The sequence below is a fragment of the Sesamum indicum genome, linkage group LG1, assembly GCF_000512975.1.
Source record: "Sesamum indicum cultivar Zhongzhi No. 13 linkage group LG1, S_indicum_v1.0, whole genome shotgun sequence".
Classification (NCBI taxonomy): Eukaryota; Viridiplantae; Streptophyta; class Magnoliopsida; order Lamiales; family Pedaliaceae; genus Sesamum; species Sesamum indicum.
In genome coordinates this window covers 17,547,257-17,564,449 of record NC_026145.1, presented here as the reverse complement: position 1 = coordinate 17,564,449, position 17,193 = coordinate 17,547,257, and the positions used below count along the sequence as shown (strand labels likewise).

The window sequence follows — 17,193 nt, the reverse complement described above, 5'->3', positions numbered from 1 at the left end:
TGAAAACCAAATTGATAATTAGATTAGACAGTTAATTGGATCACTAGTACGAGAGGATTGGCCGTGTCTCGGTTTGGGAAAGACCTTCGATTGAAATTTGAAAGAACTAATCAGTGCCAAAGACGGCGTCGTTCGTTGCAGATTCTTCCTGTCCCTATACCGAACCCCACTTTTCTTCTGCTGTAAGAACAAAATGGGAAATTGCAAATCTAAAGAAACTAGCTTTAGAATTTAAAACCTTTTTCCGCTTTCGCATAAACTTCAAAACCTAGCTGATATTTATTCACATATCAAAGCAAAAGCAGAACAAGCAAGCATAGGGCTGAGACTCCGGTTCCAAACTCTCGGTCAAAAAATGGCCTCCGCCGCCGCCTCGTCTGCCGCCACGGTGTTCAGCTCCTCCACCGATAGCTGCTCCAGGAGAGTCTTCCTTATTAGCAATCTCGAGGTACGCCGCACAAGGAATACTTGCGCCTTTCTGCGAACAAGTAAAACAATCAACAATCATGCTCGAACCGCCTCCTATCTCTGTTCTTCTTCCTCTGTGATTACTGGTAACAGATGTTCATACACCTCTTTCTCCAAAATGTGCGCATTCTCTAATAGAACTGCTTTTTCTCGTTGATTATGTTATACGTGGATGGGAGTGGGCGGATGTGGGATGAGAATTATGCGTGTATATATCCAGATTGTTGTGTGTCTAATGAAATGATATCACCAATTATATTTAGTTGTAGAATTTTCCTGGTGAGAAGTTCATATGTGGACTTGCCAGAGGGAGGGACCGTCGTTCGTGCAGTGTTGTTAGCTGAATGAGTTTTCAAAGACGGGGATTCTTTTGGTTCTTGCGTTTGGATTATAGTTTGGTGGTTCTGAAGGATTCCTAGTTTACAGCTTGACTTGAGGTCCCCGGAGTTCAGCATCCAACTCTGACTTCCAATGGGATGTGATTGGTTCTATCTACTTAATAGTCTATTCGTACACCTAACTTAACGTCTTCTAGAGCTTTATTTTCAAATGTATTTGTTGAAGGGTTTTTTGTTTTTTTGTTTTTTTTGAGGAATTGAAAGGGGGTTTTAGAGATTTGGTTTTTGTCCCATTTAGCCATAGTGGTAGATTTGCACCCAGAAAATTTCCATTCTCTCCTTTCATTTTTTCTTGTCATTTATTTGTTTAATTATCTATATTAAATTTGCGTTTTATACTTTATTTATTGTTTTGAGTGTTGTGGTTGTATCCTTGATAAGGTTTCCTAAGATATGCATACTGACTTCTTTCGACTGTTTTCTTACTTCCCACTGTGAATATTTTGCAGCTGCAATGGCCACTGAGGCTTCTGCAAAGGTTATTGATGGAAAATCAGTTGCCAAAGAAATCAGAGAGGAAATAGCTACTGAAATATCAAGGATGAAGGAATCTACAGGGGTTGTTCCTGGACTGGCTGTTATTCTTGTTGGAGACAGGAAAGATTCTGCAACTTACGTGCGCAACAAGAAGAAAGCCTGTGAATCTGTAGGGATCAAGTCGTATGAAGTGCAATTGGCTGAAGATAGCTCAGAACAAGAAGTGCTGAAATATATCTCAGGCTTCAATGACGACCCTTCAGTTAATGGTATCCTCGTTCAGTTACCTCTACCTTCTGTAAGCCTCCAATCTTATTATTATATTTCATAGATGAATTTTCTGCACTGTCAAAATGTACATTAAGAATTGTCTAATACTAAAAGAATAGATGATTGATGTACAAAGATAACACAGAAAAGAACCAATTCCTGGTAATTCAAATTTTAAGCTGGTTTACTTACCCTTAAGATTGTCGTCATCTTCATGGCAGTAAGTGTAATTCTAACAGCATTTTGTTTGAGATACTGATTTCCATGCAGGATTAAGTTATGGCATTATAATATATATTTCAGTTGGAATGAATCATATATCAATATTGCAAAGAGCTTAGTATGACCCATATTTGCTCCTTTTATTACTATCTTAATGTGAAGTATAACTCTTCTGATGGTCTATTCCATTTTGCCAGCATATGAATGAGCAGAATGTCTTAAATGCTGTTTGCATTGAGAAAGACGTCGATGGCTTCAACCCTCTGAATATTGGTCGCCTAGCCATGAGAGATAGGGAACCATTATTTGTTCCATGCACACCTAAAGGATGTATAGAGTTGTTGCATAGATATGGTGTTCCTATCAGAATGAGACTGCTAAACTGAAAATTGGTGCACATTGTACTGCTGTTGTATGATAAGTTCTTTCTGGATCTGACTCATGCATAAGCAGTTCAGTTGGATCATAAATTCTGATAGGTTCTGTTGAACCTTTACTTAAACTACTGAAAATTAGCTTGAACAGCATTTGGATGAGGCCAAAATTCTGAATGTCATAAGCCTCGAGAAAGATGTTGATGGTTTCCATCCTTTGAACATTGGGAATTTGGCCATGCAAGGCATGGAGCCATTATTCGTTCCTTGTACCCCAAAAGGATGCATCGAGTTGCTTCTGCAGTCTGGTGTTGAGATCATGGGGAAGAAGGCTGTGGTGATTGGTAGGAGTAACATTGTCGGAATGCCAGCTGCTCTCCTATTGCAAGTATATGCTATTTTCTGTATTCTATCTAGTCATAGTCTCAGTTAAAGCTTTTCAGTTTGGTGTAATTTGATGATCATAACTCTAGAATTTTTTCACTGCTTCTGGCAGAGGGAAGACGCTACTGTTACTGTTGTTCACTCGAGAACAAAAAATCCTGAGGAACTAACCAGAGAAGCAGATATAATAATCTCTGCCGTTGGGCAGCCAAACATGGTGAAAGGTAGCTGGATCAAGCCTGGCTCTGTTGTCATTGATGTTGGAATCAATCCTGTTGAGGTATTGAACCTATTTTTCTTTTTCTATTCCAACAGTCACCTTTCCTGAGATCTACAGCCAAGCATGCAGCCACCTATAATGTATTTTATTTTTTTCCTCGTCTATATTTAGTTGGATCTTTGCTGATTCTGCATTCCAATGTAACAGGATGCGAAAAGCCCTCGAGGTTATCGCCTTGTTGGAGATGTTTGTTATGAGGAGGCTAGTAAGATTGCTTCAGCTATCACCCCTGTTCCTGGGGGAGTTGGGCCTATGACCATAGCGATGCTCCTCTCTAATACTCTTGCTGCAGCGAAGCGAACCAACAATTTCAAATGACATCTTCCAAGCCAGTGTAGTGAGGTCAATCAGCAATAATTAAAGTATAGTGCTTCACCTTTAACATCCATCCTTGGTTAAAATCACCGCGAGCTTCTCCTGTTTTATTGTTGAGCTGTAACAGTTACCAAAGTCATTCTGCTCAAAGTGGAATTAGTACCGTCTTCAAGATCTAGTGTTTGGCTTTCATGGTAAGATAAATGAAGGCTGGCATGTGGATGAGTTAATTTTGGAACTCATGGGCTAGTTTTACCATGTTTAGAAACATAAATTGGAAATGATGTTGCCGTTGAGATAATTCCCATGGACTTACGATTCCTGGAGCTTTGACGCAAGATGCGTTCATGCAGTGATAAACCTTTTTGGTCATGGTGAAGTTTGGCAGTGAAGTTATAGTTTAACCCTTGAACTCTAATGCTACATGCATTACTAAGCGCTCAATTCCTGATGAGATGCTTCTTTGGCCAACAAATTATGGTGTATTAGTATTTTTAAATTTTAAGTTTGATATTGTTGGCCGCATTTCATCACCTTGCATGTTGTCCATTATATTCAGTTAAAAAAATTGGATGATGGTAATGGGTGTTGATCTATTGTTTTCCTCCCAGACAAACGAATCCTCATCAACATGTTGGATGAGACTACAATTGAAGCAAGGCGGGATGATCAACTATATTTGGCCCTCTTCTGTGTTAGTGTACGAGGCATGCATCAAATCTGGTGTTAGATTAGAGGAAAATCTAGTGGATACCATTCTTTTCCCAGATTTAACTGTGTTCTTAGCTGCAGTAGAACAATGCTCAAACTTCTGTAAACAGTCATAACTCAACACCAACATCAAATTTAAAACCCGTGTTAATCAAACCAAATGTGGAAGCTTCGTGATAATTGCAGTAATGACTTTCATATCTTTCCAGCGACAGGGGCTAGCAATTTTCAGATGCAAGATTAATTCGTGTGGCAAACTGGTTGACCTTGCTTTGAGTTTGAAGTCTACTGCTCCGTAGAATAGACACCTGTAGATAAAGAGCTGAAATAATGAAAACAGTGTACCGACTACAGGATACTATTTACTGGCGAAGCATGAAAGCAAAGGGGCAGTAATTGTAGGTAGGTTGCAATCATGGATGCCAACTCGTTTACCCAACTAGAAGTCAACAGAAGCTGGTGGCTTTCTGTTACTGAAATGGAGTAAACCATCAGAAGATAACTAGTTGCAAGTATTTTAGCCTGATTTTAAGCTGATATGATTGAAGACTAGACCAAGTCCTGTCCAGAGACAGTTGAGTGAAGAAAAGGGCGATACCTTAGGCTGCTTCATAGAGCTTCCAAAATAACCTACTCCAAAAGATGCTGAAGTATAAGCGGCTGCTATTTCTGCAGCTTTCAGCTTCAAGGAAGCACCAGAACCCTGATGCAACCAACAACTTTGAGGGGAGAGAGTTCACAAAAGTCCAAGTTGATGTGCTAGTCTGTAAACTCACCATAGCAGAAGTTTCGGCTTGTACAAGTAGAACTCCTGCACTCTTATCATTGCCACTCTGATCAGCTTCATGAACAGAACGTAAGACTTTGGTGCAAGCAGAAACTGGACCAGCCTGGGACCTGCCACAGTTACAACTATTAACAGCTTCACTTGGCACTACACTGCATGATACACCTGAAGCTTGAGTTTCAGGATGCAAGCATCCAACAATACTAACAACGATCAACAGATGCATACAGTGGAAAACAATTGAACATACAATGCAGATGATACACAGCATTCACGTGCAGCAAATCCTTTCATTAGGTACTCTCCGGCGCCACTAACACAGCAACCAACAATAAAAGGAGCTCCAAAAGGGCCTCTTGAGGATGCCCAACAACCAGAACCATATGCTGCTGCTAATCCCACACGACCATTGACCTGGACACGGCCACTAACCTCTATGAATAATGGGGCACTTGAGTTAGAAATGGTGATTTGTTTGTGGAAGAAGGAGAGCTTGATTGAGTCCCAACAGAAAAGCTCATATGTATAACTACAGTTAATTGTTTAGGGCACCAACTGTTGATTAAAACAACAGCAAATAGATTTCAAGCACAATTGCCTGATCACTTGTATCCTGTGAAAAGGTGAATGAAATTGTTAGAAGCATCACCTTAAGGGCAATACCACCACTTGACGCACCAGACGCAATGTGTCCCTGGGAATCTACACAAATTACTCCAACTGTGTCCATTATGCTGTCCTCTTCTACCGTATCCAGAGGAGATGATTGAGTCCCACCTTCCTTTACCTTTGTAAGATCACAGGATTGAGCCCCTAACAGTGGAACAAGGATGCCAATCACCACAAAGAAGAAAAATATTGCAACGGTGCATGACTCAAAAATGATTTACAAAAGAAAAAAGGTTAAGGTTACAACCACACGAGGCCATGTAAGGAAATACCAATTTTATGTTAAGGAATTCTAAACACCCATATGTAATTGTGAAAATACACGAAATATACAACCCAGCATATTAAATTAAACTTCTCCAGAGCAAACAAAATTTGTGTTCCAGTATGTAGAACTAAAATTATGAAAATACTGATACTGCTAGGTCTTAGGACTGTGGGCGCTACCTGCTGAAGCTGTATCAGTCATGGATTTGGCATCATCAAGCATTAATTTGTATCTTTTCCACTGATTTCTGGCCCTTTCAGTCACCAACCACTGCCAACGATGCATAATAGATGAAAACCTCAATATAAAATGGGAGGTGAATGATTTTGGTGTCCTCAAGGAAAATCTCTCGAGTATTTAAGATGTAAAATAGAGTTTTTTCGGCTGGGTGACAGAAAAAAACATTAGGAAATAGGGAACACGAAAATCTACCTCATCAGCCTCCACTATAGTCTCATCTGAAGCAATTCCCTTGGACTTACCCCACAAACGTGCCCCTTCACCAGCCAAAAACCTGAGCAGTGAATTTTTTCTGTTTAACAGGTGATCTACCACCAAAAAATACAGATTTCCAAGAAAAGAATGAATGTAAAGACAACACAAAACAACACGCACTATCTTCAGGAAACACCAAACTTTAACAAAGCACTGATATGAAGAGCGTTGCCTGAGGCAACTCATGTATAGAAAATCAAACATACAAAAATAACAAAAGTTGCTAATAGTAAGGAACGTAGTGAACATGAAAACGAAAACCATTATCCATGACATGGATAGAAGGATGAACATTTTGAATTTTACAGTCAATGGTAAGATCTATGATTGGCAGTGTCTTAAGCACTGTTATAACATAATGCAGAAGAAAGTAGGGTTCGTGAGCATATAACATGCCAAAGAATTCATTTATCCACAACACAGAAACTGAGCCAGAATTTCTGAGAGACCTAAATGGAACAGCAACATCTCTATAATTGGTGCACATGAATGCAACCAAAAGAACCCAACAGCAGTCCTATGTTCAAACTATGCACCGAAAACATATAGGCTGAAACAAGCATACATTTTTGGAGCAGTAAATTTGGAAAATGTTAGAGCATACAGAGCAAAAATACAACTGATTTGATAACTAAAGACAGCATTGTCTTCAACATGAGAGAGGAAGATAGTATCACCATACATAGGAGCTATTCGACCCAAGAGGGATGACCCCAACATCTGTTCTTTAGCTAGCAAAACAGCAATTTGGATTGCATTTCTGACACCTGGTAACCATTAACTTCACAAGAACGGGTGCATTAATGAAAATACAAGCTAAAATATTGTCTGAAAACCTGTCCAAAGTAGATCACAATAACTTCAAAATTGGATACGTTTATTGGTGTGCGTGTTGAGTACCTGGCACTGCTCCAACAGCACCAAAAGCTCCAGAGTCACCATCCATTATACTAGCATCACATTCAACATGACCGTCCTCAGTCAAATTTGAGCCTCGTCCAGCATTTGTGCAGGGATCATCCTGTTAGAAAAATATAAATCCCCACAAGTTTAATTCAAACATTCTATCCACTGGAAGAAAATTTTGCACCATACAGAAAGGTAGAAGCTATCTGCTATTGCTATACTGCTACTGCCTCTAGAAGCATGATTATTACCCATGCGATAGGAGGTTCAGTAATTCTTGTTCGTTTCTCTCTAAGACATGTGTGAGATACATAGTAATAAAAGATTACCTACAATTATATGACTAATTCTTGCCTCGCATTTCCCGACCATGAGAAGCCATAGCCGAGAATAGAAGGCATTACAGAATACTTACCAGGAAAGGAGAAAAAAAAGGACAAACATTGAACATACCTCCAAAACTTTAATTGCAGCTTCAACAGCATCTATACATCCTCCAGAAGCCTAAGTTAAACCAAAAAACCGAAGTGTCAATTTTGATATACACAATCAGCTTAACTTAACTTCATTATAAAATGCAACAGCTCTAACTTAAATTTCAATTATAACATCCACATCCACATCCTCATCCTGTCCTAACATATTTTCACTAGCACGGAAATCACCATTCCATTTGCAAAATGCACCACTAACAATGTTCAGTTAACTTGGAAAAGCACTTGATGTTGTTAGCATAATGTACACTAATGTGTAACGGAGAAAAGAACCTTGCTCAGAATAGAAGCTGCAGCAAGACAGGCACGTTTCATGGCGGAGCGAAGGGCTTTCTCGTTCGACGGCGAGTGGAATCCCGCGCCGACGTGGACGGCGACGAAGTATCTAGGGCTTTGATAGTCTAATTTGAAATCCATCGGGGAGACAATTCAATCTTCTCGTAATGGCGTATTATTCTTCACCAGTTTACCCATTAATAATTTGATTTGAGACTTACAACTAAAATTATCATATCATGGAATTTGGGAGTCTTGGACTTGCATATTCATCTACTCAGGCACCCCAAAATTATAAATAATATAGAAAAACACCCCATATTTATCTCAAAATTATGAAGACACCCCATGAAAAAAATAACTTATATTTCAATATTAATATATATATATATGTATATATATATATGTGTGTGTGTGTGGTGTTTGATATTCCCATGAGCTAAATAAGTGTGAACTGTGAAGTGTGAATACAAGTACAACAATTATGCTTTTTCATTCCTGCATGCAAAACACGACTTTTAGCTTTTGATCAATTTGCCAAACAAGCAATCAATAAGATAATAGAAGGAGACATAGGAAAAGTTGAGTAATAGCATTTCAATTGGTGAGGATGAGCACATATCCAATGCGCTTTCGTGCAAGTCCTCCATGGAATCAAACAAAGTTAATGGAGGGTCCATAATCTTTGTACATGGAAGTCCTCCATTCTGGAGAAACACGCTTTCCGCTTAGGGTGGTCTTGGTTTCCTTTATATATCAGCAAAATACATCACTCTCAAGGCATAACAGTTCCCATCTTGAACAGAAGCACAAGGACAAAACACACACACAAAAACACATATTATTACAGATATTTTTTTACTTGAGAAAATGAAGGTAAAAAGTTGTTGATTGATGTCGATTTAGCGTTTTCCACGATTTTGTTATGGACTTGGTAATAATCAATGAAACCATCATTGCAGCAAAAGATTGTGATCAAGCTCGGAAATGGCGACAATCAATACTCCAGTAAAGCTATGAAGATTGCAGCTGGTGTATCTGGTAAGTACACTACAAACGTGCTCCCTTTACTGAGATTCGCAACTGCATGCTCTACATGTCTACCTTAAGACTATGGGGTGGTAGCTAAACGAGCTGCGCTTTCTTAAAACATAAGTCCTAGCTTTTGGAACGAAAAAGTTAAACAGTGACCTTTGAGATAAAAAATTTCTCACTGTCTGTCTGTGTTTTGTGCAGGCGTGGAATCTATGACATTGCTTGGGGAAAACAAGGATCGGATAATGGTCATAGGTGCTAGCATAGATGCAGTTAGCTTGACAAAGTGTATGAGGAAAAAACTGGGATCAGCTGAACTCATAAGCTTGGTTCCCATAGGAGACAATGAAAAAGAGGAAGAGAAGATAGAAGCCATAATCCAGTACCCGAAAAGGCCAACTTATCAATATCCTTTGTGGCACTACTACTGATGTGATCTCTATCTATTGGGAGAACCACAACCTTGTTGATTGTAATGTGAAATATCAGTTAAGGAGACCTAATGTGGACATAATCGCATGTACACAATCAGAAATAATTGGAAGGAAATTCACTTAAACGGAGTTGGGCACTTTGCCTTATTAACATATCACTCAAGGAGAATCAAAAGAAAATCCTTTCATTTCTTCAAACCAAATCCAAGAACTTAATACGCCAATGGCTACTGATAAATTATCATAGAACAAGGTGGATTTTCTCGTATGCATACTTATGAGTAACATGAAAAACGGCATCATATCCATCAGAAAGATGATATCTCGCTCCGATTAAAGTAGAAGCCAGAAGGCCCTCCGTCGGGCAGCAGTGCCAGTTTCACTGGACTTTCTGCTGCTTCTGAAGCGCTTAACGGACCAAGATTGCAAGTGATATCTGTTCTGGCAAAACCAGGACAGACACAGTTGATGCAGAAACTTGGGTATTTTCGGGCCATAATCCTTGTATATGCATTCAGAGCTGCTTTTGAAACTTTGTACGCTGCAATCTGACTTGGCCAGTCATTGGCTCGTAGAGCACCCTCTTTGAAGTTTTTCAGAAATTCTTGCACCACCTCATCTACTTTCTCTTCTGTGAGGCTTTCTTGGTTGCTTAACACCCCTTTAGCCCATTCATTGCACAAAAGCTGAAAATATCAGTAAGAAACAGTGATTCATGGTTCTTGAAATTTGTATTGTCAACTTTAAAGGAAAAATTCCATATTGCTATGTAAGGAAATGATTTACGATACCAACAGTTACACAGAAGTTCAAGAAAACAATTTTGATATCTTAACATTGTAATGCTACCCTTAAATTTCCCAATGCAGAGGACACATTTACAATCCTTGGTGAGTCGGATAACTGTAGCAGAGGAATAAGAGCTTCTGTCACTCTTTTTGCACCATAGTAGTTCGTTTGGATACATTCTTCAGCACCCTGGAGAGTCTCCCTAAGTGTACCACTTGCTTTCAGCTGAACAGGTTCTGGCTGCAAATATTGGAAAAGAAATCAGTTCTCTGCTACTCATATTAGGCATCCTTTAGGCTTAAAACTATTTCCTCGAAGTTAACGTCATTGCATGAAAGTAGAAAACATAACGGAAAGAAACATAAGGCCGTCATTCTTATGGATTAGAGGTTATGGCCTGTTATAATCATTCTTGGACATCAACTGGTCCTCTGCAACACAAAATATGATAACAACCACTACGAACACAAAGATGAAAAAGGCCATATGGACACCAAAACACCCACTAAAGGAACCATTGATTTCCTTCCATTCTTGGAAACCCGAGATCTAATCATGTGTGCTACATACAAGCTAAAAGTTATATAGTTCGACCATAATTTTGCAGTGAGGAACCAAACCTTTCCACCAGCAAAAACTGAGGATACATCTCCATCGATTATCTCTTGAAGAATCATAATATCTCCGTCTAAACCTATTCCAGAGATTCCTGCATTGTTCACCTGCATAAAGTCGAATTCCTTTTGCTTAGCAACGACGAGATCTATAGAACAAGTTGAGTTTCAGTCATATACAATTTTTTCAACTCTATCTGCTGATTCTGAGTACTGTGATAGAATCCCTCAGACAACTATTAAAGATGCATATGATCTATCAAACAAGAAAACCTCGAGCAATACAGTTTCCCTTCACAAATGCGATATACCATAGAAAAACTAACATGTTGATGAAGTTTTGTCATAGAATTAGAGTAGCAATACCAAGATATCAAGCCTTCCATATTTAGTTTTAATGAACTCAACAAGAGCAGCAATGCTAGCAGGGTCCAGAACATCAAGTTGATGAAAAACTACATGATCAGAAAGGCCCAACTCCTTTAGCCTTTCTTGAGCTTCGATGCCTCTCTTCTCATTCCTAGCTGTTGATATCACAATGATACCTTTGGAAGCCAACTGTCTACAAATCTCAAATCCGATGCCTTTATTTGCTCCTGTGACCACTGCATACCTGAAAACAAAAGCATGATACTGATGCTGATATTAAAGATGTTGAACTTAAGTCTTGATGGAGATATGTTTTTACAACCTTTGTGCTGCAGCGTCGACGCCAATTTGCTCTGCCATTTTTTCTGTTGTTTCGTTGTTCTCAGTGAGAGATGAGAGCTTTTCTGTAATCTATAATCAAATCACAGCCTTGGGCAAGACCCGCAATATTGGTTTGTTCTTCTGTAATCTTTAATAAATATTATCTTTGAATTCGTCTGAACTTTCTGCCTCATTTTTAAAAATGATATCTTGATCGGTAGGCTGATGGATACCGAAGTCTCCAGAATCCTTTTACAACTATTTAAATGGCCACTAGCTTTCTTTATTTGGCACGTTGAGAGAGATATAGATTTTGTATAACTTATGAGTTGAGAAATATTTTATACTCCTACAAATATTTGTAGAGTTTTTTGTAACGTAACCGTGAACTGATTCTTAGTCTCCTCGTGGAATGAGACACTGCTAAGAGCTAATGGGGTTTTATCATGGAGTCATGGTAGCCATTAAAACTTGAACGAAGGGGGCAATCATGGCTTTAGGTCAGCGACAAGTGTCGTGACCCTCCATCGATACAACTTTTTTAATTTCTAAATTTATTATGCTCATTTTCGCACTATGTGTAATTATGATAATTCATATAATAATATTCTATATATAAAATTATTTTAAGTTATGATTATAAATACAAATCACACCATTTTCACCACAAGTCCAACTTGTGAATGTTAATGCCACAGCACAATAGGTAATGAACAATGCAATTTATGTGTGCAATAAGATTGTTCCCAACTCAAAGCAGATATTGCAATGAGGAAGTGCAAATCCGACCACGCTGCATGAAAAACAAGTCTTGTTATCACCTTAAATAGCCAAGAAAAATCATATCTTAGACCAGGAAATAACTGGAACTATTAACTCACAAATTAAGCACAAGAACTCATAAAATAATATGTAAAGTTGATTGGCACCTCAAATAATGCTTTGATTTTAAATGGTGAAAAGAAAAACGTTTGAATATTACCATATATGTGGGGGCATTTTGATATTTCCACGAACAGAATATTGCACCATACATAAGTGAGAATGCAACATTTAAGCTTTTTCATCCACGCAAAACACGACTTTTAGCTTTTGATCAATTTTTAAACCATGCAATTGATAAGGAAAGCTAAAAGGGAAACATAGAAAAGGTTCATTAATAGCATTTTAATTGATGAGGGTGAGCACTAATCCAACTCTTTCGTGCAAGTTCTCCATGCACTCAAACAATTTCCGGTCTCTCCTTTTTGAGTTTATATTTAACTTGGTGCGGTTGCTTTTATGCGGTTACATGGAACCAACACCAGCAGTCCCCCATTCTGGAAAACACGCTTTCCACGCAGGGTGCTTTTGGTTCCTTTATATGTCAGCAAACTACTGCATTCTTGAGGCAAAACAGTTCCAATTTTCAGGTACCCAGAAGACCAATCTTGAACAGAAGCACAGAGAGAGAGAGAGAGAGCAACTATTATAATAGATATTCTTATTCTTCAGAAGATGAAGGTAAGATTTGTACAGTGATGTATGTTTTCTGTTTTCCCAGATTCTATTATAGACTTGGTAATAATCAATGAAACCATCATTGCAGCAAAAGATTGTGATCAAGCTCGGAAATGGCAACAACCAATACTCCAGTAAAGCTATGAAGATTGCAGCTGGTGTATCTGGTAAGTACATTACAAACATACTCCCCTTACTGAAAGATCCTCAACAGCATGCTCCACATGTCTGCCTAAAACATTATAAGACTACAGGGAGGTAGCTAAATGAGTTGCATTACCTTAAAAGATAGGTCGTCAATTAATCAAGTTATAGACAAGCTGGTTTACAGTAGTAGAATCCTAACTATCAACCAGTTTGTAGTTGTAGAGCTAACAACGTGTGAATAATAATAGACTATAATTCGACTGTGGATACTAATATTGAGTTATATTCCTAGCTTTTGGAACAAAAGTTAAAGACAGTGACTTTTAGGATAAAAGTCTCAATCTGTGTCTGTATTTTGTGCAGGTGTTGAATCCATGACATTGCTTGGGGAAAACAAGGACCAAATAATGGTCATAGGTGCTGGGATTGATGCAGTCAACTTGACAAAGTGTATGAGGAAAAAACTGGGATCAGCTGAACTAATAAGCTTGGCTCCCATTGGAGACAATGAAGAAAAGACAGAAGCCATAACCCATTACTCGGAAAGGCCAATTTATCAATATCCCTTGTGGCACTACTACTGATGTGATCTCTATCTATTGGGACAAATCAATTAATATAAATTTTAAAAGTTGAATAAGTTAGTTATTTTATTATGAATGTATTTTTTTTACTTCATAAAAATTTGGTGCGCGATATCATGTAGCTAATTATGTAGCTCCTAAATGCTATGGTGAACATTACTATTTTACCCTTGTTGAAATATTTTAACAAATAAAAAAAATTGGGGTAGATTAAATAAATAATCCATAAGGAATACTAGTGTATAAAAGTATTTTAGAAAATTTTAAAAAATATAAAAAAATTTAATTTATAATTCAAAAGGATATTTTTGATGAGTTTATCACGCAAATTGGATGGAAACTTAATAGAAACTAATATAATGGGCTCGTTGTTAGACAAATATTAAAATTAAGTGGATATTTGTAATTTTTTAAAAACAATCTAGTTATATCGGACCTCATGCAAGGTGATTGTAATTTACTCTGATTGATCTTCTTTTTCTTGAGAAAATGAAGGTAAGAGTTTGTACATTGATGTATATTTTATGTTTTCCAAGATTGTATTATGGACTTGGTAATTAATTAATTAAAAAAAAACATATTGCAGCAAAAGATTGTGATGAAGCTCAGAGATGGAGACAAACAATACTCTGTGAAGCATTACTAAATACTATCCGTATGTATATAAGGTTGTGAGAGATTTGTGTGATCATGTTCAAGAAGGGTTGCTATGTTGGGTGCACTTCTCCTACATTTGTTTACTCTAACAAAAACCAATGTTGAGCAGCATCGTGCTCGGGGAATCCATGACATTGCTTGGGCAAAACAAGGATCGAATAGCGGCAGTTCGTTTCGGCATTGATGCATTTAGTTTGAGAAAAACTGGGATCAGCAGAACTCGTATGCTTGGTTCCAATTGCAGACAATGAATCAGAAGAAGAGAAGATAGAACCAATAGTTCAGTACCCAAAACGGCACTACTGCTGATCCTGATATCTATCTTGTAGGATAATAGCTATGTTGTTGATTGTAATGTGAAGTGTCAGTCATGCAACATTATTTAACACGCAGAGCACATTTCCTTCTGTCGAATCATGGACATAATAATCACATGCATATGATCAGAAAGAATTGAAAGCAAATTTACTTGAATGGAGTTTGGCACTTCGCCTTATACACATAACACTGATGGAGAATTGAGAGTTACTCCTTTCATTTCTTCAAACCAATACCACAAACTTAATACGCCATTGGCTAGTGATAGCTCATCATGCAGTGAGGTCGATTCTCTTGTATGCAGACTTACGAGTAACAGGAAGAATGGAATGATATCCATCAGAAAGATGATATCTGGTTTCGAGAAAAGAAGAAGCCAGAAGGCCCTCCATTGGGCAGCAGTGCCAGCTTCACTGGACTTTCAGCAGCTTCTGAAGCGCTTAATGGACCAAGATTGTAGGTGATATCTGTTCTGGCAAAACCGGGACAGACGCTGTTGATGCAGAAACTTGGGTATTTCCGGGCTATAATCCTTGTATATGCATTCAGAGCTGCTTTTGAAACTTTATATGCTGCAAAATGTGGCGGCCACTCATTGGCTTGCACAGAACCCTCTTTGAAGTTTTTCAGAAATTTTTGCACCACCTCATCTACTTTCTCTTCTGTGAGGCTTTCTTGGTTGCTTAACACTCCTTTAGCCCATTCATTGCTCAGAAGCTGAAAATATCAGCACGAAACACTGATTCATGGTTCTTGAAATCTGTGTTGTCAATTTTAAGGGAAAAATTCCATGTTGCTATATAGAGGAAATGATCTATGATACCAATAGTTACACATAGGTTCGTTCAAGAAAACAGTTCTGATTTGTTAACATTGTAACGTTACCCTTAAATTTCCCAATGTTGAGGACACATTCACAATCCTTGGTGCATCGGATAACTTTAGGAGGGGAATAAGAGCTTCAGTCACTCTTTTTGTACCATAGTAGTTCGTCTCGACACATTGTTCAGCATCCTCAAGAGTCTCAAAAATTGTTCCACTTGCTTTCGGCTGAATAGGTTCTGGCTGCAAAAATTTGGAAAGAAAAATCAGTTTCCTGTCGCTCAGATTCATAGGACATATAGAGTAGGCATCCCCTTTAGGCTTAAAACTTTTTCCTCTAAGTTACCGTCATTGCATCAAGGAAGCAAACTAACAGAAAGAACATAAGACCATCATTGTTATAGTTCGAGCATAAGTTTGCAGGGATCGAACAAACCTTTCCACCTAGCAAAAGTGAATTTGCATCTCTCTCGAATGTCTCTTGAAGAATCAAAATATCTCCATCTAAACCTATTCCAGAGATTCCAGCATTGTTCACCTGCATAAAGTCGAATTCCTTTTGCTTAGCAATGATGATATCTACAAAACAAGCCGAGTTTCAGTGAGTTACAATTTGTACAACTCTATCTGCTGCTTCAGAGTAGTGTGCTAGAATCCTTCCAACAAATACTAAAGATGCATATGACTCTCTCAAACAAGAAAACCTCAAGCAATACAGTGTCCCGTCGCAGATGCATACACCGTACAACAATATAGAAATACTAACATGTTGATGAAGTATTCTCATAGAATGAGAGTAGCAATACCAGAATATCAAGCCTTCCATATTTTGCTTTAATGAACTCAACAAGAGAAGCAATGGTAGCAGGGTCCAGAACGTCAAGTTGATGAAAAACTACATTATCAGAAAGGCCAAACTCCTCCTTTAGCCTTTCTTGAGCTTCAATGCCTCTCTTCTCACTCCTAGCTGTTGATATCACCATGATTCCTTCGGAAGCTAACTGTCTACATATCTCGAATCCAATGCCTTTATTGGCTCCTGTGACCACTGCATACCTGAAAGGAAAAAATAAATAAGAATCCAAGAACAAAAGCATGATACTAATGCTGATAGGAATTTAGTGTTCATGGAGATATGTTTTTACTACCTTTGTGTTGCAGGGTTGACGACAAACGGCTCCGCCATTTTTTGTGTTGTTTGGTTGCTCTCAGTGGAGAGGTGAAGAGCTTCTTGGTTTTCAGAATTTTTGGTGCCTCTTATCTTAATATTTCCTTCACATGAGGACTAATATCAATCGCAGCCCACAACTTTGGTTTCTTGTTCCAGTGCTGACGTTGTCACTAGATATAATACTTGAAATCAGCTAACTATTTTGTCTCTCTTCCAAACTCAAAGCAGATATTTCTGGGAAGTGCAAACCCCAGTTCAGTGCTACCACAAACAAGTCCTATTATCACTTTACGTAGCCGACGAATCATGCGAGTTCTAGAGAAAAGATGAAAACGGTCTGTTTCAAGTCCCCATAATTCCTTATCTTGCAGCCAAAGAAAAAATCGAACACGATACCTTAATTTCCAATCGGCATTTTTTCCACACTTATTCCTACGGCAAATTTCATTCACATCCCTGAAATTAAATCTAATTATATTAACATTCATATGCTTTGTAAAATTACAAATATGTCCCTTAAAATTATAGTTGTAGCTACAAATATATTCGCTATTAAATAGTGAAATTTTAGGCGAGTATTGTACATTACTCCACTTCATTTGGTGTACCTGTAATTTTACAAAGAGTAAGGAGTAGTT

General features: G+C 38.1%; 5 protein-coding genes across 6 annotated transcripts; 3 read left to right on the top strand and 2 right to left on the bottom strand.

The window, feature by feature from the left end:
• On the top strand, positions 42–3,770 carry LOC105172217 (bifunctional protein FolD 4, chloroplastic). The gene is made up of 5 exons (XM_020695028.1): positions 42–554; positions 1,316–1,641; positions 2,361–2,597; positions 2,706–2,873; positions 3,021–3,770. The coding sequence occupies exons 1-5, from the start codon at positions 356–358 to the stop codon at positions 3,189–3,191; spliced, it is 1,101 nt and encodes a 366-aa protein (XP_020550687.1). The 5' UTR covers positions 42–355; the 3' UTR covers positions 3,192–3,770.
• Positions 3,948–8,121, bottom strand: LOC105172227 (putative threonine aspartase). The gene is made up of 11 exons (XM_011093601.2): positions 7,792–8,121; positions 7,478–7,528; positions 7,019–7,139; positions 6,801–6,885; positions 6,056–6,137; positions 5,803–5,893; positions 5,336–5,499; positions 4,937–5,100; positions 4,676–4,796; positions 4,498–4,602; positions 3,948–4,207 (listed from the first exon to the last, which is right to left on the bottom strand). The coding sequence occupies exons 1-11, from the start codon at positions 7,933–7,935 to the stop codon at positions 4,118–4,120; spliced, it is 1,218 nt and encodes a 405-aa protein (XP_011091903.1). The 5' UTR covers positions 7,936–8,121; the 3' UTR covers positions 3,948–4,117.
• LOC110012104 lies at positions 8,414–9,284 on the top strand. Of its 2 annotated transcripts, XM_020694249.1 has the most exons (3): positions 8,414–8,670; positions 8,757–8,835; positions 9,031–9,284. In XM_020694249.1, exons 1-3 carry the CDS (start codon positions 8,665–8,667, stop codon positions 9,258–9,260), a joined length of 315 nt encoding a protein of 104 aa, XP_020549908.1. In that variant the 5' UTR covers positions 8,414–8,664; the 3' UTR covers positions 9,261–9,284. The 2 variants fall into 2 exon arrangements, with proteins under 2 accessions (XP_020549908.1, XP_020549906.1); XM_020694247.1 differs by having other exon boundaries at positions 8,414–8,835.
• LOC105174344 lies at positions 9,423–16,912 on the bottom strand. The gene is made up of 10 exons (XM_011096425.2): positions 16,533–16,912; positions 16,191–16,440; positions 15,821–15,922; positions 15,448–15,627; positions 14,905–15,279; positions 11,358–11,446; positions 11,033–11,279; positions 10,673–10,774; positions 10,113–10,292; positions 9,423–9,949 (listed from the first exon to the last, which is right to left on the bottom strand). Exons 1-10 carry the CDS (start codon positions 16,568–16,570, stop codon positions 9,572–9,574), a joined length of 1,941 nt encoding a protein of 646 aa, XP_011094727.1. The 5' UTR covers positions 16,571–16,912; the 3' UTR covers positions 9,423–9,571.
• On the top strand, positions 12,747–13,743 carry LOC105172196. The gene is made up of 3 exons (XM_011093569.2): positions 12,747–12,859; positions 12,945–13,023; positions 13,367–13,743. Exons 1-3 carry the CDS (start codon positions 12,854–12,856, stop codon positions 13,585–13,587), a joined length of 306 nt encoding a protein of 101 aa, XP_011091871.1. The 5' UTR covers positions 12,747–12,853; the 3' UTR covers positions 13,588–13,743.